At 47.7% G+C, this 24,023-nt stretch overlaps 1 protein-coding gene across 4 annotated transcripts in view; it reads right to left on the bottom strand.

The window, feature by feature from the left end:
- Nucleotides 1-21,656: 21,656 nt before the first annotated feature.
- Nucleotides 21,657-24,023, bottom strand: part of adamts9 (ADAM metallopeptidase with thrombospondin type 1 motif, 9) — a 55,137-nt gene continuing 52,770 nt past the window's right edge. For all 4 annotated transcript variants that reach the window (XM_089009781.1, XM_089009782.1, XM_089009779.1 and 1 more), the window contains 2 exons: nt 22,522-22,683; nt 21,657-22,275 (listed from right to left, as the gene is read on the bottom strand). In XM_089009781.1, the coding sequence (XP_088865907.1) occupies nt 22,135-22,275; nt 22,522-22,683 (303 nt within the window). In that variant the 3' untranslated portion in view covers nt 21,657-22,134. The remainder of the gene's footprint in view (nt 22,276-22,521; nt 22,684-24,023) is intronic.

Raw genomic sequence — 24,023 nt, 5'->3', positions numbered from 1 at the left:
CTGTATGCACACCATGGACACATCGCATATTTATTTCATCAGAAGGGCGGTATCAAGACTTTTGTGCGACATCAAGGCCCACCATAGCTCTCCCAAAACAAATCTTAGCTTTTATCAGTCTGTTCCACAAAGTCAGTCCCCTGTTAATCTTGATACACTGCTTCCTAGCAGTGTATCAAGATTAACAGGGGGCTGCAAGATTCCACTTGGTTCTGTCACATCCTGATTGCCGTCAGGTGCGCGCCCCGCCCCTCCCTGCTCCTCCGAGCTCACGTACCAAATCCCAATCCACTGATTGTGCCTTCTGGCTATAAAAGTCACCCGGTTAGGCTCGGTATTCGCCGATGTATTTCTTCATTCCATGCCCTTGTCGCCTCACATTACGCAGGTTGGTCACACTCGGCAGTCGTTCCCTTGCTTTTTCGTTTCGTCGCTTTATGTTTGTTCCCTGCGTGTCTCAGTAAGGCCTCTTTTGAACCCATTCCGGTCTCCATCGAGTATTTTGGATTCAGCTCTCCCTTTTGTCCGACGAGATCTGTTGCCACACCTCGTTCGGACATGACAGGTTCACTCTTCATATAAGAATGTTATACAGGCTAGACTAAATATGGCAGAAGACACACATCAGTATCAGATTCAGAAAGCCTTAAATAGTCACACGATGGGGAAATTTGCAGTCCACAGCAGCAATTTAAGAGGGGAAAAACACAAACTGTACATGGTGCAAGGGGATGGGGGGATGAAAAGATAAAAAAAACTATACATAGTGCAAGTATAAGAAAAGCATATTGATATATGTCGCTGTATTGCATCAACATAAGGTGGCTATGCTATTTACAGAACAAGATTCCAGTTTGTATTCATTCACATGTGATTATTATTATTATATCATTTTTATTATTTTTATGACATATTATGGAGAAAAGCAAAATACTGTGGCAGAGGCCTTACTAAATAAAATATAAGCAGAATATAAGCATATATTCAAGATGGCGTCGCGAATGGCAGCCCCGGTCACACGCTCCCTAGTATTGTTTCTGGTTTTGTCATTTTAATTTGTTTTTTTGCGACCCTACGCGACTCAGTTACACGAGGGAAGAATTACTGAGCATTGGGGAATCCACTCTTGGAGTATTTTCACTGACACACCAAAATCTACAAGGTTTTTCGGGGTGCTCGCAAGCGACGTAGCAGCTCTGTACGGCGCTTTGAGACGCCGGCGTAGGAGGGGGAAGCGAGCCGGCATGCTCGTCAAACTACGGCAGCGTGGATTTCGGACGCCGCTCCCATCGATCCGTCTTGCTAATCTACGCTCACTACCAAACAAGATGGACGAACCTCTCACAAAAACCAATAAAACATTTGCACGCTCTGCTGCGCTGTGCTTCGCTGAGACCTGGCTCAGTGACTGCCACCCGGATTCTGCGCTACACCTACCCGGATTCCGTCTCCTCAGAGCCGACCGTGACACAGAGAAATCGGGGAAATCCAAAGATGGTGGAATATGCTTCTACATCAACGAAGAATGGTGCCCCGATGTCACGATGCCCGACGCACACTGCAGCCCTGGCTTGGAATCGCTGTCTCTCAACTGCAAGCCATTCTACGCTACACCTACCCGGATTCCGTCTCCTCAGAGCCGACCGTGACACAGAGAAATCGGGGAAATCCAAAGATGGTGGAATATGCTTCTACATCAACGAAGAATGGTGCCCCGATGTCACGATGCCCGACGCACACTGCAGCCCTGGCTTGGAATCGCTGTCTCTCAACTGCAAGCCATTCTACTCGCCACGTGAGTTCGCTTCCTTTTATTCTCCTCGCCGTGTACATCGCGCCACAAGCTAATGCTAACGCATGTATACAAACGCTAGCGGACTATGTAAACAAACTCGAACTAAAATATCCAGAGTCATCCTGATCATTTTGGGCTATTTTAATCAAACGCGTCTAAACCGTGAACTTCCCAAATACAAGCAGTATATTGACTGTTTCACCAGAGAAGGAAACATTCTAGATCACTGTTACACAGCACTCAAAGGACACGATCTGTTGCGCATGCAGTATTGGGTCTTTCTGACCAATATTTAATCCACTTAATTCCCACATACAGACAGAAACTAAAATATGTAAAACCGGTAGTCAAGACAGTTAAAAAATGGACAGATGAAGCAAAGTTACCGCTACAAGAATGCTTAGACTGCATTGATTGTAGCGTCTTAACGGGCACATTGGATGAATACACAGACACTGTAACATCATACATTAGTTTCTGTGACATGTGTGTACCAACAAAGTCCTTCCGCTCCTCACCATCACCCCAAGCAGTGCACAACAATGGTCTGGCTGATGAGCTTAATACATTCTTTTGCCGATTTGAAAAGGACACCCCCATTTCCCTCCTATGCCCACCATTACCAGAAACTACCATATCTCCACCCTCTGCTGTACAGATCCACGAACTGGACGTGAGACGGCTCTCCAAGCAGCAGAAGATCAACAAAGCTGCAGGACCTGACAGTGTCCCCCTCCTGCCTGAAAGTCTGTGCTGACCAGCTGGCTCCTGTCTTCACAGATCCCTGGAGCAGTGTGAAGTCCCATCCTGCTTCAAACAGTCTACTATCGTCCCAGTCCCTAAGAAACCAGCACCATCGGGATTGAACGACTACAGGCCTGTTGCTCTGACGTCTGTGGTCATCGAAGTCCTTTGAACGCCTTGTGCTGAACCACCTAAAGAACATCACCGGACCACTGCTAGATCCTCTTCAGTTTGCCTACCGGGCAAACAGGTCTGTGAAGGATGCAGTCAACATCAGACTTCACCACATCCTCGACCACCTCAACAACATAGGAACCTACGCAGGATCCTGTTTGTGGACTACAGCTCTGCGTTCAATACCATCATCCCAGGACTCCTCATACCCAAACTTCTCCAGCTTGGAGTGTCCCCTACTATCTGCCAGTGGACCCTCAGCTTCCTGATAGGACGGACACAACAGGTCAGACTGGGAAAAATATCAACCTCAACACGAACCAAGAGCACTGGAGCCCGCAGGGATGCGTCTTCTCTCCATTGCTCTTCTCTCTCAACACGAACGACTGCACTTCAACGAACTCAGCTGTCAAATTCATAAAGTTCGCAGACAACACCATGGTCATCGGTCTCATCAAAGACGCCGACGAGTCTGCACGACAACAAGTGGAGCAGCTGGAGCTCTGGCGCAGCCGTCACAACCTGGAGCTGAACACGCTCAAGACAGTAGAGATGATCGTGGACTTCAGGAAACATCCATCACCACAGCCGCCCCTCACTCTATCCAGCTGCCTCGTGTCAACCATTGAGACCTTCAAGTTCCTGGAAATCCCAGTCTCCCAGGACATGAAGTGGGAGGTCAACACCAACTCTATCTTGAAAAAGGCCCAACAGAGAATGTACGTCCTGAGGCTGCTAAAGAAGCATGCTGCATGCAGGAGGTGCTGCAACATTTCTACACAGCTGTCATCCAATCCATCCTGTGTTCTCCCATCACAGTTTGGTTCGGGGCCACCACAAAAACGGACAAAGTCCGACTTCAACGGACAGTTAGGACGGCGGAAAAAATCATTGGCACCGCCCTACCCACTCTCGAGGAGTTGCACACTGCAAGAATCCAAACTATGGTGCGGAAAATCATACTGGACCCTCCGCACCCTGCCCACCACATTTTCCAGCTACTCCCCTCAGGCAGGCGCTACCGATCCATGCGCACCAAATCCAGCAGTCATTTAAACAACTTCTTCCCCCACGCCATTAACTCTTTGAACAGTAGCCCAAATGGAACTGTATAGTGCCTCTTTGCAATTTTTTGATGATAATACTAGTGCAGTGTGTTCGACCGGAAACAAATTCCTTGTGTGTTCTACATACTTGGCAATAAAGATGACCATCCCACAGGCGCAGGCGGGTCATGCCTTCACGTGGTCCGCTACGTCCCTCCTGTAGTCCAGCCACCAGAACCGCTGGGCGATGAGGTGAATCGTCCTGTTGACCCCAGGGTGACAAGCAACCCTGGAGGCGTGTATCCAGTGCAGCACCTCTGCGCGTAGTGCTGGGTGGGACGAATAGGCGATCCACCAGGCAACCCTTGGGAACCGGGTTACCACCTTGGGCCTCCTGAACCTTCTTCTCCACCATCTACCTAAGGGCGCCCAGGATGTGTTGCGCTGGCAGGATGTTGGCGATGACCTCCTCCTTCTCTTCCGGCTTGTGAATGCGAGATAGGGCATCCGGTTTGGTGTTTTGCGAACTGGGGCAGTAGGTGAGGGTGAAGTTGAAGCGGGTCAGGAACAGTGCCCCCCGGGCCTGGCGCGAATTAAGTCTCTTGGCGGACCGAATGGCTCCCAGGTTCTTGCGATCGGTGAAGACGGTGAAGGGGTGTTTGGCCCCTTGGAGCCAGTGTCTCCACTCCTGCTGCGCCAGGATGACCGCCAGCAGTTCCCGGTTCCCCATCGTAGTTGGCTTCCGTAGGGCTGAGACTGCGGGAGAAGAAGGTGCATGGGTGGAGCTTCCGGTCAGACGGGGTCAGACTCAGATGCATCGACCTCTAGCACGAACGCGTGGTCCGGGTCAGCGTGGTTTAATACAGGGGGGTTAGTGAAGGCACGTCGGAGGCGGTAAAATACCCCCTCCGCGTCGGGTGTCCACCTAAAGGGAACCTTGGTGGAAGTGAGACTGGTTAGGGAAAGTGCCTTCTGACTATAACCGGGGATGAAGCGGCGGTGGAAGTTGGCAAACCCCAAAAATCTCTGGAGTTGTTTGCGCGTCTTGGAGGTTGGCCATTCTACCACCGCTTTGGTCTTGGCGGGATCGGCCCGAAGTTGCACCTAGCACACGATGAACCCTAGGAAAGACAGAGACCAGACGTGGAACTCGAACCTCTCTGCCTTCACGTCGAGCCGGTTTTGCAGGAGCCGCGCCAGGACCAGTCGGGCATGCTGGATTGGATTGGATATGCCTTTATTAGTCTCACAGTGGAGAAATTTACATTTCACAGCAGCAAAGTGATGAAAGGAATGAAAGTAGAAAAACAAAATACATGAGCTGCTGGAAAGGCAGCCACTCTCGCGGCGCCGTCTTGAAGTCAAAATAACAAAAAAAAAAAACACAACTAAATAACAAATAATATGACAGCATAGAGACAATATGACAAAACAAAGACACAAAGAGACATTCATTCTTCAGGACTTGCTGTACCCTCTTTGTGATGACATGAAGCAGTTCTAGATGAAAGAGGAGAGGATCAAAGCGTCTTTCCACCAGTGGATCAGGGACATCATGGTGGAATGTGCATGTCGACTACAAGCTAAATGTTGAAAGCAAACACGCAGCTGTAGCATCCATTGACAAAAAGAGATTGACTCACATCTCCTCTTCCACATAAATCTGCTTCAATTCCAAGCCGCAACAGTGCCAGTGTTCTTCTGCGGATTTAGAGAAGATAAGGATGTCGTCCAGATAGACAAAGACAAATATGTTGAGGAAATCCCTGAGCACATCATTGATCAGGCTTTGAAATACGGCGGGAGCGTTGTTCAGTCCGAACGGCATCACCATGTATTCGAAATGCCCCAAGGGCGTTTTGAATGCAGTCTTCCACTCGTCCCTCTCTCTGATGCGAACCAGATGGTATGTGCTACGCAAATCCAGCTTAGTGAATATGGTGGCCGATTGAGGGGCGCGAAGGCCAAATCCATGAGGGGGAGCGGGTATTTATTGCGGATGGTGATGTCGTTCAGATCCCGGTAATCAACACATGGACAAGGACTTGTCTTTCTTTTCAATACGGAAGAACCCCGTGCCGAGTGGAGAATGCGAGGGTCGGATGAGTCCTGCCGCGTATGTATGTGCGCAGGGCTTCGTGTTCCGGGTGTGAAATGTGGCATTGTCGGGAGTCCGGTAGTGGAGCCTCTGGCTGCAGTTCTATGGTACAGTCATATGGTCGGTGGGGTGGAAGGGATTGCGCGCTATCCTTGCTGAATGCCTCCCGCAGATCGTGGTAACAACGCGGCACGCCCTCGAGGCAGATCTCTTTGGGCGAGCCGCCATGGGAGGGGTTATGCCCTGCCGTACCCGTTCGCAGACAATTCGCGTAACAGTAGGAGCTCCAACCCTGTATGGTGGGGCCCTCCCACGAGATGGAAGGGTCATGAGTGCTGAGCCAGGGGAGGCCCAGCATGAGTGGTTCATTGCGGGAGGGCATGAGCAACAAACGGCGATGTTCGACGTGGTTGCCCGACAGTCAGAGTTTGAGTGGTGCGGTGACTCGGGTAACCCTGGCTAAAAGTCGGCTGTCCAAGTGGAGAATCTCCTTGGGGATTTTAAGTTCCTCGATGTCGCACCCCACTGACGATGCCTGGAAATTGGACGGGCCAATTCATTCGCCGTCCAACTCCAACTGCTTGACGGGTGCTACCCTTGACGCTTCCAACGAGTGCCGCGGTCGCCGATTAGATGGGGACTTACATGTGCCGGAGGCCTTTGGCGGAGGGCCTCGAGTGCGACGTCCCCCGGGGTTGGCGCCATTGCTCCCGTTCCCTATTTGCATCGGCTCGGGGGGCCCCGCCTGTCGTCGAGCCTGCTCGTTTCCGCCGGGTGTGGTCGTCCGCTGCTTGCTTCCGGGTTCGCTTTGCGCCTTGCTCACGCTGCCTCTCCCCGAGACGATGGTCCAAGCAGATGACTACATTGATCATCTCGCTGAGAGTGGTGCCAGTGTCGCGGGTGGTCAACTCGTCCTTGAGAGCGGCGCTCAGTCCACCTTGCCGTGTGTGATACTTTGATTGGCTATCGACTTGCTTATCATCTGACCAGTAAATCATCGTTTGCGAAAAGTTCCCAGGGCCATCCATTAGGCCTTGTGTTGCCAACGCAAATTCGAATTGGTTATACCAACAGCTTCATCGACATTTATTGTTAAACTCCAGGACCTGCAGAATTGATTGTAAAGGTGCACAGGTAGATTTCTGACCCTGGTAACAAATGATGTCTGAAATGTGATTGTTAAATGGTTCCGATATTCGGCCGGACACTGTGAAAAAAGGCTCTAACACAGACCTCTGCCAAGGTATTTATTGAGAGTATATGCAAATTTAAGTGATGCATTAGTGAAACATTGTCTTCTTGATTTGAATAGCACACCCCTGGACGTCCCAAGCACCAACAACTATAAAACAACAGAAGGTAGACATTTTAATTGTACTGATAGATTTATAGCCTAGCCCTGACCTCTTGACGTAAATCGATGAGAAGGTTTCTTCAGCCGTCATCTGTACAAATTTGAAGGTTTTGGACGTTTCGCCTCCTATCCAAGAGGCTTCGTCAGCGAACTAAAGTATGACTGGTCATATCGGCCCTATTTATATATCCCTAATGTCCAGCCATGGCGGTGCCGGACACAGCTATGATAGGTCCCTACTCTCAGGTTGGGGGGAGCAGAGGACCACTCCCCGTGGCCCCACTGATTATTCCTACATTCCTGACTAACGACTGGCCCATTTCCCCCCACTCCTACCGGTATCACCTCATCAGCATTACGAATGTTGCCTAACCTGTTTTGCCTGAGCAGGCTATTGTATGTTCACACCTGGGTCCAGTGTCCTTCTGAAAATAATGGACGAGAACACGAAATGAGCATATGTCTGCTCCGGGTCGCGTGTACGCTGGCACGCTTTGGTTACCTCTGCCCGGGAATGTGTTTAGCCTCTTTTTATCTTTTTACGGTTCCCGAACCACTGGAAATACCCGACCAGTCACCAGACGAACTCATGATCCATTTCCAGTCCGTTTTGGCTATCGATTCATCTCTTCATTCCGGTTGCTTATCCAGATCACAGACGAGGCAACGTTTTCATCTCCACCCACCTGTTCCCACTGTTGAGGGTTAACCAGGCCGCTGCCTCTCACTGGACGTTGCTGGTTGATATCATGTCGCTCCTCCATCGACCCGTTGGACAACTGCAGTATTTGGCGGCAGAGCTCTCAAGTTCCACTCCCAATGGACGAGTTTGCCGTCGGCGATTCTCCACTTGCCGGAAATTGCTCGTCTCCATTCCCAGAGGTATATCCACCGCGGATCATGTCGAGTCTTTTACCTCGATGGCTCCAAGGACATCACGAGGACCTGTGGTCATCCTCCCGCCAGCTGGACAGAAGGAACAGCCACTCCGTGGATCACCGTATGTTAGCCAGCCTGGCTAGGTCGGCTAACGCACCTCGAAGTGGGGACGCCACCAGTGTCAACTTCAGCCTCCTCAACGTCCGCTCGCTTACGGGAAAGGGGTGTCCTATCCCGGAAATCTTCAGTGATCATAAGCTTGACTTTTTCTGTATTAATGAGACCGGGCAAACGACGGGAGACTTCTCCCAGCTCAACGACTCGACTCCCCCAGGGTTTGTTTTAATTTCTAAGCCCGGCCTCTCAGGCCACGGAGGTGGTCTCGCAATATTTTACTTAGAGAACTGGAAAGTCCTCCAAGTTTCACTCCCAGATACCCTATCATTTGAATGCCGTGATTGTAAAATTTCCAGACCCTCTCCCACAATCTGTATACCTGTATACCGTGCACCGAAACCACATTGTAACTTTCTAAAATAATTCTCTGATGTCCTCACACACCTCTCCGCTCTGTCACCAAACGTAATTATTCTCGGGGACTTCAACATCCACATGGACAATTTTTCTCTTCCCCTCACCAAAGATTTCACTTCCTCACTTGACAGCTTTGGTCTGCATCAATTATCGGACTCCCCCACCCACATATAAGGCCACACCCTGGACCTTATTCACATTTCTGGTCTTACCCCAACAAATTGCACAGGAAATGAACTTCCTATAACGGACCTTTTCCTCGTTTCATTTAACGTTTTCCCCACCCTCGTTCTCCCTAAACCACCCCGCATCATCACTTATCGCAACATCAAGGACATCAACACTGCCACCCTCGCCGAAATGATTGCCACCCTGATTCCAGACTACAACTCCTCCCCTGATGAACTTGTTTCCTGATACAACGCAGACCTCACGAACACCCTCAATGCCCTTGTGCCTGTAAAGTCGCGGTCTGTCCAATTCACCCGGTACGCCCTCTGGTTCACCGCCCATCTGCGCTCCATCAAAACTAAAACTCGGCAACTGGAAAGACTTTACAGGAAGATCGGTCTCACTAATCACAAGGACATGTACACAGCTCACCTCACCCATTACAAGGACTCTGTCTCACACGCAATATCACAATACTACTGTGGACTCGTTGACTCGAATTCTGGAAACACACGGCTCTTCTTTTCCCTCTATAACAAAATCATTCAACCTCCTATCTCTCTCCCCACACACTTTTATTCCTCTGATACCTGCAACGCTCTGCTTGTTTTTTAATGAAACGGTCAACAACATCCATCAGCACCTCGACTCCTCTGCCACCCCTCCCCCAACCTTCTACTCCTTACCAACTGCTATCCTCTTTTGAACTCCCCCGTCCCTCTATAATTTCAGACATAATCACCAAATCCAAGAATTCCTCCTGTCAGTTCGACCCCCTCCCTATCCATTATCAACTGGAATTGTTCCTATCCCACTCAAATGCTGTGAAATGTAAATTTCTCCACTGTGAGACTAATAAAGGCAAATCCAATCCAATCCAATCCAAACCCACAGCTGTTACTCAAATCCTGAAAAAAACCTGGTTTAGATCCCAACGTTCTCAATAATTTACGTTCAATTTCCCATCTTCCTTTTATGGCCAAAATCCTTGAAAAAACTGTTGCTTCACTCTTACCTCACTCACAATAACCTTTACGAACAATTCCAGTCTGGTTTCCGCCCCCGCCACAGAACTGAATCTGCTCTCATAAAAATCACGAATGATCTTTTCATGGCAGCCGATGCCGGTTCACTCTCCATCCTCATGCTTCTTGACCTGACCGTGGCTTTTGACACCATTTGCCACCCCATTATGCTCGACAGACTTTCCACCCTAGGCATCACGCACACCTCACTTCACTGGTTTCACTGCTATCTCTCTGATCGCTCACAGTTTATCCAAATTAAATCCTTCACCTCACGGTCCTCACCTGTGTCGTCTGGAATGCCCCAAGGGTCTGTCCTTGGGTCCCTTCTCTGTATTACCTACCTTCTTCCTCTTGGCAATATTTTCCGCAATTTTGGCATTCACTTTCACCGCTTCGCGGATGACAACCAACTCTACCTCTCCAGCAAACCCGACGCCTCTCTTCCACCTTCATCCATGTCACTCTCAGAAATTTAATCCTGGCTTTCCCTTAACTTTTTCAAGCTTAACTGCGAAAAAACGGAACTTGTCCTTGTCGGTACCAAATCCACCCTACACAAAGCAAACCGTTTCTCTCTCACCATTGACAGTTCAACCGTGTCCCCATCCCTTCAGGTCAAGAGCCTGGGTGTCTCGATAGCTGACTATCTTTTCACTCCTATATAAATAACATAACTAGGTCTTCATATTTCCACCTTCGTAATATCAATCGTCTCCGTCCCTCTTTCACCCCTCAGTCCGTTGCTATCCTTATCCACAGTCTCGTCACCTCCCGCATCAATTATTGTAACTCTCTTCTCTTCGGTGTCAATCAGAAATTTCTCCATAAATTCCAACTAGTCAAAATTTTTTCAACCCGGATCATCACTAAAACCCCCTCCCATCACCCCTGTCCTCCAGCAGCTCCACTGGCTCCCTGTTAAACATCGGATCAAATTCAAAATACATCTGTTTACATTCAAAGCCATTCATAACCTTGCCCCCCATCTGTCTGACCTGCTTCAAATCTCTGTTCCCTCTCTGTCTCTCAGATCCTCATCCTCCCTTCACCCCTCTGTGCCCTCTGTCCGTCTCACCATGATGGGATTCAGAGCTTTCGGTTGCTCTGCCCCCAAACTCTGGAATTCACTTCTACCCAACATCCGCAATATTGACCCCCTCCCTACTTTCAAATCCCACCTCAAAACCCATCTGTTTAAAATTGCATTAATGCTCTAGTTCAATCAGGTATTTTATTAGTTATCATTTTACTTAACTTATGGTTTTATTGTTCTGTGCTTTGTTTTTATTGTAAAGTGTCCTTGGGTGTTCTGAAAGGCGCTTGAAATTAAATGTATTATTATTATTATTATTATTATTTATTACATATTATTATTAATGAGGAATCATTCGTTGGGTAGCGCCTGGGACCATGGATTTACATGGAGTAGGGAGCTCTCGGCAACGTTCCACCTTAAATGGTGCAAAACCGGTGGCTGTATTTACGGTGAATCTCGGGGCTGAGCAGCGCAATTGGCGCAGCCTCATCCCAATTAAATTATCTTTCGACGTCACCACCATCTAATTTTTAGATTTTAGTCTATGTATTGTATTTCGATCTTACCTTGATTTTTAGATGATAAACCTATGCCCCCTAAACTGGAGTCTTTAATTCGTTGATACAAACTGTGTCATCTCTTCCCAGTCTGTCTGTCCTTCTCCTTCTCAGGAGATGCCTTTTCCCGGTCTGTAATGTCTTTTTGTCAAATAAGGCACATGTGAGTCCAGCTGTTACGTTAATGTGGATAACTTTTATTTGACTTCCAATGCAATCCGTTTCGCCCAATCACTCTCTCGTCTGCTCCTTGACGCTCCCTGCTGATGTAATCACCCAGCGACACTGATCTTGTTGTCAACGATTACACCGCAGACAAGTGCAACAAAACATTTTATTTGTTTGAGGACCAATATGTTCCCTGCCCCCAAAAGAAAAAAAATCACAGGCTCAGCGGTGGCTGCATCAGCATGCACATAAACAATGAAATGCAGACAGTGTTAGGATCCTCCTAAAACGTTCATTTGTTTTTTCAAGTGCCTGTCGTGGCAGGATCGGCGCGACTGGTGGTGGCGATCCAACTTGTATATGTATTGGCCTCTCTGGTGCCTCTTGCCCAAAACTTTTGCCAAAACCCACAGCCCATGGCTTGTATGTATAAAAAGTGACTGCTCAGAAGCAGAGAAATGGTATCAGGCAAAAAAAAATGGACCTAAAGAGAGACGGCGGCCCCTTGATTCAGTCAGGAAAATAAGGGAAACAAACAACAAAAAAACAACAAGAGGAAGAGCAATCAGCAGAGCCTTCGGTCAACTTTGCCAATGATGTTACCAAACGCGTACAAAAATATTTGGGTGGAAGAAAAATCCCCCATCACAATTGTCCTCGGCCAAGGACGCATGGGCGAGCAAGCTCCTTTTCCCTGGCAGACAAGCTGGTGGCATTGACTCCACATCTCCTTGTCACGAGCCAACAAAGCAGACTTTGCGCCCAGAAAAGTCTGCCGATCTGACGGTCTCCGTCCTCCGCTGCTGGCGCAGGCAGAGAGTGCTCCAGTGGGGTTTGAGGGTGGCGGGCTTGTAGAAGATACTGTCGGGTTTCTGGGGGGGGCTACTTGGCTCTCAACGTGGTTAAAGCGGAGCCCTGAAGGAGGGTCGTTTTTGAAAGAAAAGTCTACTGACAAATTGAAGTAGTGGCTGGGGTAGCTGCCGAATGAAGAACCAACGGCAACTGATAGTCTGGCAAATGTCAGCCACTCATCAGCTCCACAACGTCCACAACTCTGTCGTACTCATTGAATTTATTTTCAGTCGTAAGCGCAGGCATTCGATGGACACAAGGATTTGTTTTGCCTCTTTTCATTTGATTTTTTCCCCCGAACAAATGCTGTACAGAACTCTGAATAACAAACAAACAAATTTGGAGACGAGCAGTTCCAGTCATATGTTTCAATTGTATGTTAGCCAGAGAATTTAAGCAAGTGCAACCTGCATGTCTTATCAAGCAGAGGGAGGAAGAGGGGATGGGGGGTTCACAGGGGAGGTGAATATCATTTCCTCCTGGCTTCATTCCTGCCCTGAAGCTGCAGTGCAAAGATGCACCTTTCCAATGTCTGAGGTACAGATGTGTTCCTGTGCTGAAAAGACTCTTGACCAGTGGGGGAAATTGGCCAAAAGATGTCACACCCACATGCAAACGGTTGAAAAAGAGAGACAAGGAGGTGGCAATGAAAACCTCCACTTTACCCTTCAAAGGAGAGAAAAGAAACAGTCCAAAGTATCGTCGTGTGAGGTCCTTTGTGGAGGTGTTCCAGGGAAGATGAAAGTGTAACCAGAGTCTTCCTGATCAATACTTTTTTGGCTTTTTTGGCTAAATATGCATGTGCTCTGCATTGGTACAAAACAGTGTCATATCAGAGCGAGAGCCGTTTCAAAGCTTCCCGACGAGGCTGACATGTGTACTAATCACTTTGCTCCCATCAGTGGCAGAACAGCGGAGCCCAAGCCTATCCCGGCTCACGTTGTCTCAGACTGCTCATCGGCCCATTCGCTGGACACCGGCGGGCAACCTTTATGGTAACGGATGTGATTTAAACTTGGGAATGTTTTATAATAATAATAATCTCATCTCATCTCTCATCTTCTGTACCGCTTATTCCTCATTAGCGTCGCGGGGGTTGCTGGAGCCTATCTCAGCTGTCTTCGGGCACGAGGCGGGGGACACCCCGAATTGGTTGCCAGCCAATCGCAGGGCACACAAAGACATACAACAGTCACTCTCACACTCACACCTAGGGACAATTTGGAGTGGTCAATCTGCCTGCCATGCATGTTTTTGGAGTGTGGGAGGAAACCGGAGGACCCGGAGAAAACCCACGCGGGTCCGGGGAGAACATGCAAACTCCACACAGGAAGGCCGGACCGGGACACGAACCGGCGACCTCTGCACTGTGAAGCCGGTGTGCTAACCACTCGACTACCGGGCCGCCTAATAATAATAATAATAATAATAATAATAATAATAATAATACATTTCATTTTACGCACCTTTCAAAGCTCTCAAGGACACTACAGTCACAGAAAGCATATGTACAATAATAAATAAAATACAATCACAAATAGAATACAATAAATAAAATACAGTTATAAATAGAAATGAGAAAAAGCTACACAGAAAATGCAATTTGAAATAGGTGGGTTTTGAGATGGGATTTGAAGGTGGAAAGAGAATCAATGTTACGAATGTTGGGAGGAAGTGAGTTCTAGAGTTTGGGGGCAGAGCAACTGAAAGCCCTGTCCTCCATCGTGGGGCGCGGGGCATACAGAGGTGGAGTGAGGAAGAAGATCTGAGGGAACGAGTGGGAATAGAAATTTGAAGAAGGTCAGATAGGTAAGGGGGGGCAAGGTTATGGATAGCTTTAAATATATAAATAAGAATTTTAAAGTTGATTCTATATTTGACCGGGAGCCAGTGGAGCTCTTGGAGGACGAGGATAGCAGTGGTGTGAGGGGTGAGAGACGAGCGAAGACAATTGATATTGCGTCGGTGGAAGTACTGTTTTACGCAGCTTGTGAAAGAAGCTGACCTGAGTCTTCCACTTGGGACCACAATCGGCAGCGTCCCTGTTCGCCGGGTCTTTGGGCACATTGGCTGCCAGTTACCATCCTCAAGGAAGAGGGAGGCCTGAGCTGCTCATAGAGGTGCACCATTTACGCGACAGGCTGAGCATGGCAAGAGAAATAGAGAAGAGAGAGTTGGACGGGGACGGTGGTGTAACGTTTGGAATCAACGTCGAGATTCAGCGTCAGGGGTTCGTGCTTGTTTTAGGACGGATCACCCCGGTTGAACGTTTTGTCACTTCTGGGTCGACAGAGTCATCCAAAGTCTAATTTGTTGTAACATTGCAAACACTCATGCGTGGCGTGCGTCATACAGAGGGAGGGCTGAGAAGGTTAGTGTGGAAAGGGGCCGGAGGAGAGGATCGGCAGATGGATGGGAAGTGACAGGCTCAGAGTTGAACGGGTACGTGGCTCAGCATGAACCTCTGCCGTCTCACGCGGCAACGTCGTGCACTCGACAGGAAGCTGGCATGTGACCTATCAACCCAGACATTCGGCAAGTGATGGGCTCATAAAATAGGGAAGGAACACACATGCGTTGAGCGGTAAGGTTGTTCACTTTTGCTCCTTGGAATGAATTATTTTGTGGCGGTAAAAGTACGAAAATGGTAAGAGGCTAAGGCCAGTCAGTTAGATATTTCTTTAAACATTTTGGTCTCGCGTAGAGCACGTCAAGTCAGAAAAGGATAATGTATTCATTGAGGAAGACTTGTAAATGCACATTTGCTGGACTGAGATGCCTGTGCCTCACAAACACTGAGCCAAATTAAAACACTCCATGAAAAAAACAGTAAATAACAGCCTTGTGCGGGCTTTACGAGCTTCTCTGCGGCGACCCGGACATATGACGGGCAAACTGGATCACAGCAGTTTCATTTTGAAAAGCACGCAGTTCCTCCTTGAAAGCCTCTGCCTAGTTTGAAGCTAGCCTATTGAAGGGCAGGGGGTGCATGCGGCCACCTCCCGTCGCTTCATGCCCCCCTCCAAAACTATGCTGATCAGGGGTGGGGGGGGGGCAAGGAAGCGGGGCCCCCATTGGAGATGAAACTTGATCCCCGACTGCGCCAATACAGCACAGCATTGTCTCGCTGACGGGCCGCCCCATCGGAGTTGTACTCGCCAGGCCCCACGCATTTGAACATTGTCATCAAGCCGCATTAAAGTAGAGGGAGCACATTGCCAGGCATCCAGAAAAAGGGTATTCTCAGGATGGTAAATTTCTACCATGACGGGAAGAATTTTAATCGCTGCTGCAGCAGCAGACGGCCAAATACGGGGTCGCACGGAGGGGTCAGCAGAGGCCCAGACCGGGCGCCTAAAACAACATGGTTTGTGCATCGTCATTCATGAAAAACATTCACATCATTCAGTCGATGGCAAGGGAAGAGGCTATTTTGACCAACAAGGCTTCTGTCCAAAGCCAGACGTGAAATGAAGCACACCTTGGCTCACATGCCATATGACTTATGGCTTCCCACTGCATCCATGTGAATGGAAAAGAACACACGGCAAAACAAGAAACCTCAAACGTGACCTCACCTTTGCTTTAATTGTCAAATTTGGGAAGTGAAGAAAAATCGAAGAAATCCATTCCAAAAAAGTACATATTTTCATGAAGTGAAAATAAATACATAAATCTACAAAGAACTAATCCTTCTGTTTGTGGCACAGAGACAAAGCGGATTGTATCTGCTGCCCAAGAGTCAAAAGTCAATTGCATCTGGCAGACACATTTCAGCGTCACATGCTTAACGGACAACGGAGACCTCCGGACAAGTTGCGTTCATAATTTGGAAAATTACTTCAAATGACTTCTAATGTAGCCACAAGGGGGCACAAGCCAGTGTCTTATTGTGCCGGTCCCAAGCCCGGATAAATACAGAGGGTTGTGTCAGGAAGGGCATCCGACGTAAACATTTTTGCCAAAACAAATATGCGAATCAAACCTATGAATCCCATACCGGATCGGTCGAGGCCCGGGTTAACAACGGTGGCCATTGGTACTGTTGACCTTCAAGGTGCCAGTGGATAATGGACTACTGTTGGTCGAAGAAGGAGAGGAGGGAGGTGTGCCCGGAGGAAAAGAGAGAAATGGAACGCCAAGAGTATAGAACTAAGAGTAGGAACTTTGAATGTAGGAACAATGACAGGTAACGGTTGAGAGCTGGTTGACATGATGCAGAGAAGGAAGGTAGACATACTGTGTGTCCAGGAGACCAGGTGGAAAGGGAGCAAGGCTAGAAGCTTAGGGTCAGGGTTTAAGTTGTTCTATCATGGTGAAGACAGAAAGAGAAATGGAGTTGGGGTTATCTTAAAAGAGGAGTTTGTTAGGAATGTCTTAGAAGTAAAAAGAGTATCAGATAGAATGATGAGTCTGAAGCTAGAAATTGAAGGTGTGATGTTCAATGTTGTTTGTGGGTATGCCCCACAAGTAGGATGCGAGCTGGCAGAGAAGGAGACATTTTGGTTGGACTTTGATGAAATCATACAGCACATCCCGAGAAGTGAGAGGGTTGTAATTGGTGGAGACTTCAATGGACATGTTGGCGCAGGAAACAATGATGATGAGCAGGTGATGGGCAGGTTTGGACTCCAGATGAGGAACGTTGAAGGACAGATGGTGGTTGACTTTGCTAAGAGAATGCAAATGGCTATTGTGAATACTTTCTTTCAGAAGAGACAGGAACATAGGGTGACCTATAAGAGTGGAGGCAGAAGTACACGGTATACTACATTTTGTGTCAACGGCGCCATCTAAAGGAAATCAGTGACAAAGTAGTGGTTGGTGAGAGTGTAGCCATACAGCATAGGTTGGTGGTGTGTAGGATGACGCTGGCAGTGAGGAAGATGAAGAAACCAAAGGCTGAAGTGAGGACAAAATGGTGGAAGTTGAAAAAGGAAGAGTGTTGCATGACATTTAGGATGGAGGTAAGACAAGCCCTGGGTGGGCAAGAGGTCCTTCCAGATGACTGGCAAACTACAGCAAACATAATCAGAGACACAGGTCTGAAAGTACTTGGTGTATCGAGTGGAAGAAAGGTAGATAATGAGAATTGGTGGTGGAATGGGGAGGTGCAGGAGTGTATACAGAAAAGAGGTTAGCAAAGAAGACGTGGGACACTGAGAGGACGGACGAGAGTAGACAGCAGTACAAGGAGATGCAGCGCACGGTTAAAGTAAAGGTGGCAAAGGCCAAACAAGAGGCCTATGATGACTTGTATGCTCGGCTAGACAGCAAGGAAGGTGAGACTGATCTTTACAGGCTGGCGAGACAGAGAGACAAAGACGGTAAGGACCTGCAGCAGGTTCAGGTGATTAAGGATAGAGATGGCAATGTATTAACAGGTGCCAGTAGTGTGATGGCAAGATGGAAAGAGTACTTTGATTTGCATTGATGAATGAGGAAAATGAGAAGGAACAAAGAGTAGAAGACGTGACTGTTGTGACCAAGACGTAGCAAGCATTAGCAAGGATGAAGTGAGGAGGGCGCTGAGGAGGATGAAGGGGGGAAAGGCACTCGGGCCTGATGATTTACCAATAGAGGTATGGAAGTGTCTTGGAGAGGTGGCGGTGGTGTTCATGACTGGGTTATTCAACAAGATCTTAGATGGTGAACAGATGCCTGAAGAATGGAGACAAAGTGTACTCGTGCCCATTTTTAAGAACAAAGGAGATGTGCAGAGTTGTACTAACTACAGAGGAATAAAGTTGATGAGCCATACAATGAAACTCTGGGAAAGAGTAGTTGAAGCTAGACTAAGAGAAGAAGTGAACATTTGTGAGCAGCAGTATGGCTTCATGTCAAAAAAGAGTACGACAGATGCAATGTTTGTTTTCAGAATGCTGATAGAGAAGTACAGAGAAGGTCAGAAGGAATTGCATTGTGTCTTTGTAGATCTGGAGAAAGCGTATGACAGGGTGCCCAGAGAAGAACTGTGGCATTGCATGAGGAAGTCTGGAGTGATGGAAAAGTATGTCAGAGCGGTGCAAGACATGTATCATGACTGTAGACAGTTGTGAGGTGCGCTGTCGGTATGACTGAGGAATTCAAGGTGGAGGTGGGACTCCACCAGGGGTCAGCTCTGAGCCCCTTCTTGTTTGCTATGGTGATGGACAGGCTGACAGACGATGTTAGACAAGAATCTCCTTTGACCATGATGTTTGCAGATGACATTGTGATCTGTAGCGAGAACAGGGAACAGGTGGCGGAGAAACTAGAGATGTGGAGATATGCCCTGGAAAGGAGAGGAATGAAGATCAGTCGCAGCAAGGCGCAATATATGTGTGTGAATGAGAGGGATCCAAGTGCAAGAGCGATGCTACAGGGGGAAGAGAAAAAGAAGGTGGAGGATTTTAAGTACTTGGGGTCAACTGTCCAGAGCAATGGAGAGTGTGGAAAAGAGGTGAAGAAGCGTGTCCAGGCAGGCTGGAGCGGCTGGAGAAAAATGTCAGGTGTGATGTGCGATAGAAGGGTTTCAGCTAGGATGAAAGGAAAAGTGTATAAAACAGTGGTCAGACCAGCCATGATGTTTGGACTGGAGAAGGTGCCACTGAAGAAAAGACAGGAAGCAGAGCTGGAGGTAGCAGAGCTGAAGATGTTGAGGTTTTCTTTGGGAGTGACTGAGTTCGATAGGATCAGGAATGAATACATTAGAGGGACAACTCATATTAGAGGCGTTGGAGAGAAAGTCAGAGAGGCCAGACTGAGATGGTTTGGACATGTCCTGAGGAGAGAGAGCGACTATATCGGGAAAAGGATGCTGAGACTTCAACTGCCAGGCTGGAGACCGAGAGGAAGACCGAAGAGTAGGTTTATGGATGTGGTCAAAGAGGACATGAAGGTAGCTGGTGTGAGGGAAGAGGATGCACAAAACCGGGATAGATGGAGGACATTTATTCGCTGTGGCGACCCCTGAGGGGAAAAGCCGAAAGGAAAAGAAGAAGACTTCAAATGACTTCTACTGAGCGCACTTTACAAAGATTCCGCCGCATATAGCTATATTTTACGTTTTAAGACATACGCTGAATATTCATGAAGTCTAGTTTTTGAGTTGATGACGATGCCCAAAGTGACGTCACAGAGGGAACACCCCTGACCGAGAAAGCGACACACAATGCATTTTGGGTACTTTTTTCATCTGAAAACACTGTGTTGATCGCGAAATTAGAAGGAAAACTACATATATAACGCGATGGTGAATCGTTGTGTGTTTACACAAATTACCAGCGGACAAATCAGCCCATTTCCAACAGCGCTTGTGCGCCATCTTGTGCATTTTCTGGGCGCTACATTGGAGTCCAGACGGCTCGAATTGATACGCAAAGACTTCTTTAATCGATTTCAAACATTTATGCTTTCCTCTTCAAAACTATTTGAATCATATTCATAACTGGACGAGTAACTCTCTGAAGCCATTGTTTTGATTCTGGAGCAAGGCAGTTTGTGAAGGAGTATCCTGGCGTGACGTCACAAAAAAAGGGGCGGTTGAGTATTTTAGATGCTATAAAACGTTTTTCTGATGTCAGTTAGGAAACAAAAAAATGGTGTCGGTTGTCCTTTAAATTATGTTGGACCTCCAGCTAAGTGTACGTGCATCATCGAAAGCGATGATGCTCAGGCGAATAAGGAGCCGTCACTGCCATAAGAGGCCCTCAAAGAAAGTATTGAGATGTTTGTGAGTGAGAGCAGGCAACTGGGTGGGCCGCAAGAAAAAGCGCTGAGGGGATCGGCCGTCACCGGGCGCCACGGGCCAAAAAGGGGGAGTTGGGAAATGACTCACATGCATATTTGCGTTGGGGGCCATCAGCTGCCTGGCCCAGGCTGCCAAACAAAACTCCCTACCGGGCAGAGCAGACAAAGGTGCGGCGGCGAGGAGACTGAGGTAGGCACACTCGGTTGACTCAAGAGTTGCGAGCTGTGAGCACAAGAGAAGGGTGCCTTCCAATAGGACCTTGTTTGAGTGACATTTAAAGACATGTCAATGTGATGAGTGACAAACTTTTCACCCCTTTGACATTGGATTCATCACGCCTATGTGACAAAAAATGAGTGTCTGAGGCGTGCATCGGAGCCTCAGAATATCAAAAGAGGCCGCACAGATCCAGACATTATGACAAACCAAGACACTGATCCTTAAGCACTTTCTGTACCATCTTTGCTACATGAAGAAGTTCTAGATGATAGAGGAGAGGATCAAAGTGTCTTTCCACAAGTAGATCAGGGAAATCATGATGGAATGTGCACGTAGACTACAAGCTAAATGTTGAAAGCAAACACGCAGCTCTAGCATCCAATGACGAAAAGATATTGTCTCACATCTACTGTCCCACATAAATCCACTTCAATTCCAAGGCGCAACAATTCCATATGTGCATCGGCGCTCTGCGCTGACTTTCTTCTTATCACAGGCTTAAAGAGTTTGATGTTTCTTGTTCTGCGGCGAGACAGCAAGCAGGTGGAAAGACGATAAAAGCCAGATCCAGGAAGGATATTTTGAGTTTTCTTTATCTGATGTCGTGGTGGTCAGTTTTCAGCAGACCACAAGAAACACTGCTCTCCAGGCTGGCCTTTCTCCCCCTTCTTCCTCCTCGAAGTGACTTCCTCAGTCTGGTTTTAAAGGTGGTTCACCTTAGCTTCTGGCCAATCAGGTCCCGGCGGCAATTGGCCATTCCCAGGTGGTTGCAATCACCTTCTCAGAGACAATTAGTGGTCGCCCGACTATACTGTTTTGGATGGGGAGAAATACGCACCTTTCTCCCATCCAAAATCCAGAAAACACAAAGTTATTTAACATTTCTTTTCGCATCATGACATTTCTCTTCAATCGAAAGTGGTTCGTTGTCAGATCTCCCAGAGAAGTGACACGTAGATATCATGTGTCCCAGAGATTGATCGTGGCGTGGAGTCGAGCAAGGCGTTTCGTCGTGCTGTGGTGTGAGCCGGGCGTGCCTGTGCGGGTCTTTGCAAGTCTCTTTGAGTCTGGATGAGTCTGTGAGTCCGAGATGATTCTGATTCCCTGTGTCCCGCAACAGCGAGTTTTATACCCATTTTCATGCGTGGGAACTGCGTGAACGTTGCTCGCATCGCGCCAGGCCGTCGGGATACACAACAATCTCGCACTGTATTTGCACGTCAACAAGAATTGCCAATGTTCCGATACAAAAAAGCAAAGACAAGCGAAATTGTTTTCAACTTTATTTGATGTACAATAGATAAACGCTGGAAAAAAAACATCTCAATAAATTATGTATGGAAAACAATAATGGGATCCTGACTCCTGGTTGCGTCACGAGGGAAAATAAAAGGTTCTTCTGGCCACAACTGTCATATAAGTGTTTTGTTGTAATCCACAGTCTCCGCCAAACTGCACTATAGTCCACCTTAGCGGCAAACGGAAATGAATTTTTCGAGTGTCTCAAGGAAACAGTGGAGGGCCCTTCACGTCAGAGGTGCATACTGTTTCTTTTCCCCACTGCAAAAGCCCCTCAAGCATGACTGACAGTTTGAAAACCAAAAAAACTAAACAAAAATAACAACAACAAAAAATGTGGGGTAACATTGTATAATTAATCTCGTGAGTCATGTTGTTTTTAGGGGGGTATTGTTTCCTTTTTCGAGCGTAGTGAGTGCCACGGGTCGGCAAACCAGCGGGTGCTAGATTAGCACGGCTGAGTATTGCAGCGCTCCCGGTCCGGCGGCTTGTCGTGAATCTCACAGCTCAGATCATTGAAAGGCTCGCCGTTCTGGCGTTGACATACCACCAGTCTGGTCTTGATTCCGCCTCCGCACGGTTTGGTGCACTGAGGGCAGAGCCGGGAGATGGCGCGTCAAAAAGCAGTTTCAAAAAAACAAAGCCAAAGCCAAAGCGGCACGTCATCCGTGGGAATGACAAGGAATGCGACATTGGGTGTCAGGTATTTTCAAATGTCTATTTCTCATGCAACCTTCACAAGCAGTCAAAGTAATTATCCAAGCATAAGCATGCCAAAGTTTGGTTTTCTCACCGGCCTCTTTAACACCAGTCAAGCCGTGTCTGTCGGCCTTACCTCTCCCCAGCTGCCGTGGATCCACTGCGGGCATGGGCCCGACTCGCAGGATCGCTGCTCACTGGGCCGGCTGCGATGCTCGCAGCTGTTGGCAGGGTAGCCGTTTTCATCCTGGCACACTACCACTCGCCGCTGAAAACCTCCTGCACACGTACTGGAGCACTGTGATGTCAATGACACACACAGAGAGAGAAAGACAGCGAGCACATTTGTGCCGCATCCAGGCAGAGACATAACCATGCTGGAATAGGCGCAGAATATTTCCCTTTGGAAGTCCAAATCTCTCCAGTGATACGAGTCGCAATTGGACACCAATCGTGTCTTCGATTTAAAGGACAACCATAATTTGTAAAATCACTTCAAATGACTTCTGCTAAGCGCATTTTAGATTCCACAACATATAGCGATGTTTTACGTTACTCGCGCTGAATATTCAGGAAGTCTTGTTTTCGAGGTGATGATGATCCTCTAAGTGACGTCACAGAGGGAACGCCCCTGACCGAGAAAATGACACACAATGCATGTTGGGTACTTTTTTTCATCTGAAAACAGTGTTGATTGCGAAATTAGAAGTAAAACTACATGAATAACGCGATGGTCAATCGGTGTGTGTCGTAGCCAATTGCGGTAACACGCATAAAGAAGGTGTAAGTTTACACAAATTCCCCGGGTACAAATAAGCCCATTTCCAACGGAGCTTGTGCGCCATCTTGTGCATTTTCTGGCCGCTACATTCGAGTCCAGATGCCTCGAATTGATATAGAAGGACTTCTTTAATCGATTGCAAACATGTATGCTTTCCTCTTCAGAACTATTTTAATCATATTCATAACTGGATGAGTAACGAAAAAGCATCTTCTCAGAATCTGAACTCTCTGAAGCCACTGTTTTGATTCTGGAGCAAGCAGTGTGTTACTTATAGTGATGTGATGAACAAGGGGGCGGGACTTTCTGAATCTGCCTAGTTCCGAGCTCCTGTTGTGGCAGTTTAGGGAGACTTTAAGTCATTGTTATTGATGTTTTGCATTTGACTAAAAATATCAGCCTGCGTGTTTGGGTATTTTATCGTCATCATGCTATAAAACAAAGTTTTATAGCATGATGACGATGTCAGTTAGGAAACAGAAAAATGGTGTCGGTTGTCGTTTATAGATCAACAGGAGAGTCAAAAATGAAGCACATGATGCACGCTCTTATTGCTCACAAGTTTGGGTGCAGATGAAAAAAAAAAACAAATAAAAAGAAACCAGTCCAAGAAAGGGCACGTTACAGGAATGGGGAGAGCAAAGACAGTCGCATCTGGAAGCTCTTCTCAAAGAAATTCCAGCATGCGATTCAAAGCGACTAGACTCTTAGCATTCATGAGGTTCGTCTGGGGTGTAGGGGGGGCAATTTGTTAGAGTTCTAGAACATACGCTTATGACCCATGCGCAAATTCACAATGACAACGCATTTTTCAATCCTGGATCAACGGCCAAAAACGTGGTGGAAAAACAGTCAGT

This window comes from Hippocampus bargibanti, linkage group LG12, assembly GCF_051943395.1.
Source record: "Hippocampus bargibanti isolate YZ-2025 linkage group LG12, ASM5194339v1, whole genome shotgun sequence".
Lineage (NCBI taxonomy): Eukaryota > Metazoa > Chordata > Actinopteri > Syngnathiformes > Syngnathidae > Hippocampus > Hippocampus bargibanti.
This window is presented reverse-complemented; position numbering and strand designations above follow the sequence as displayed.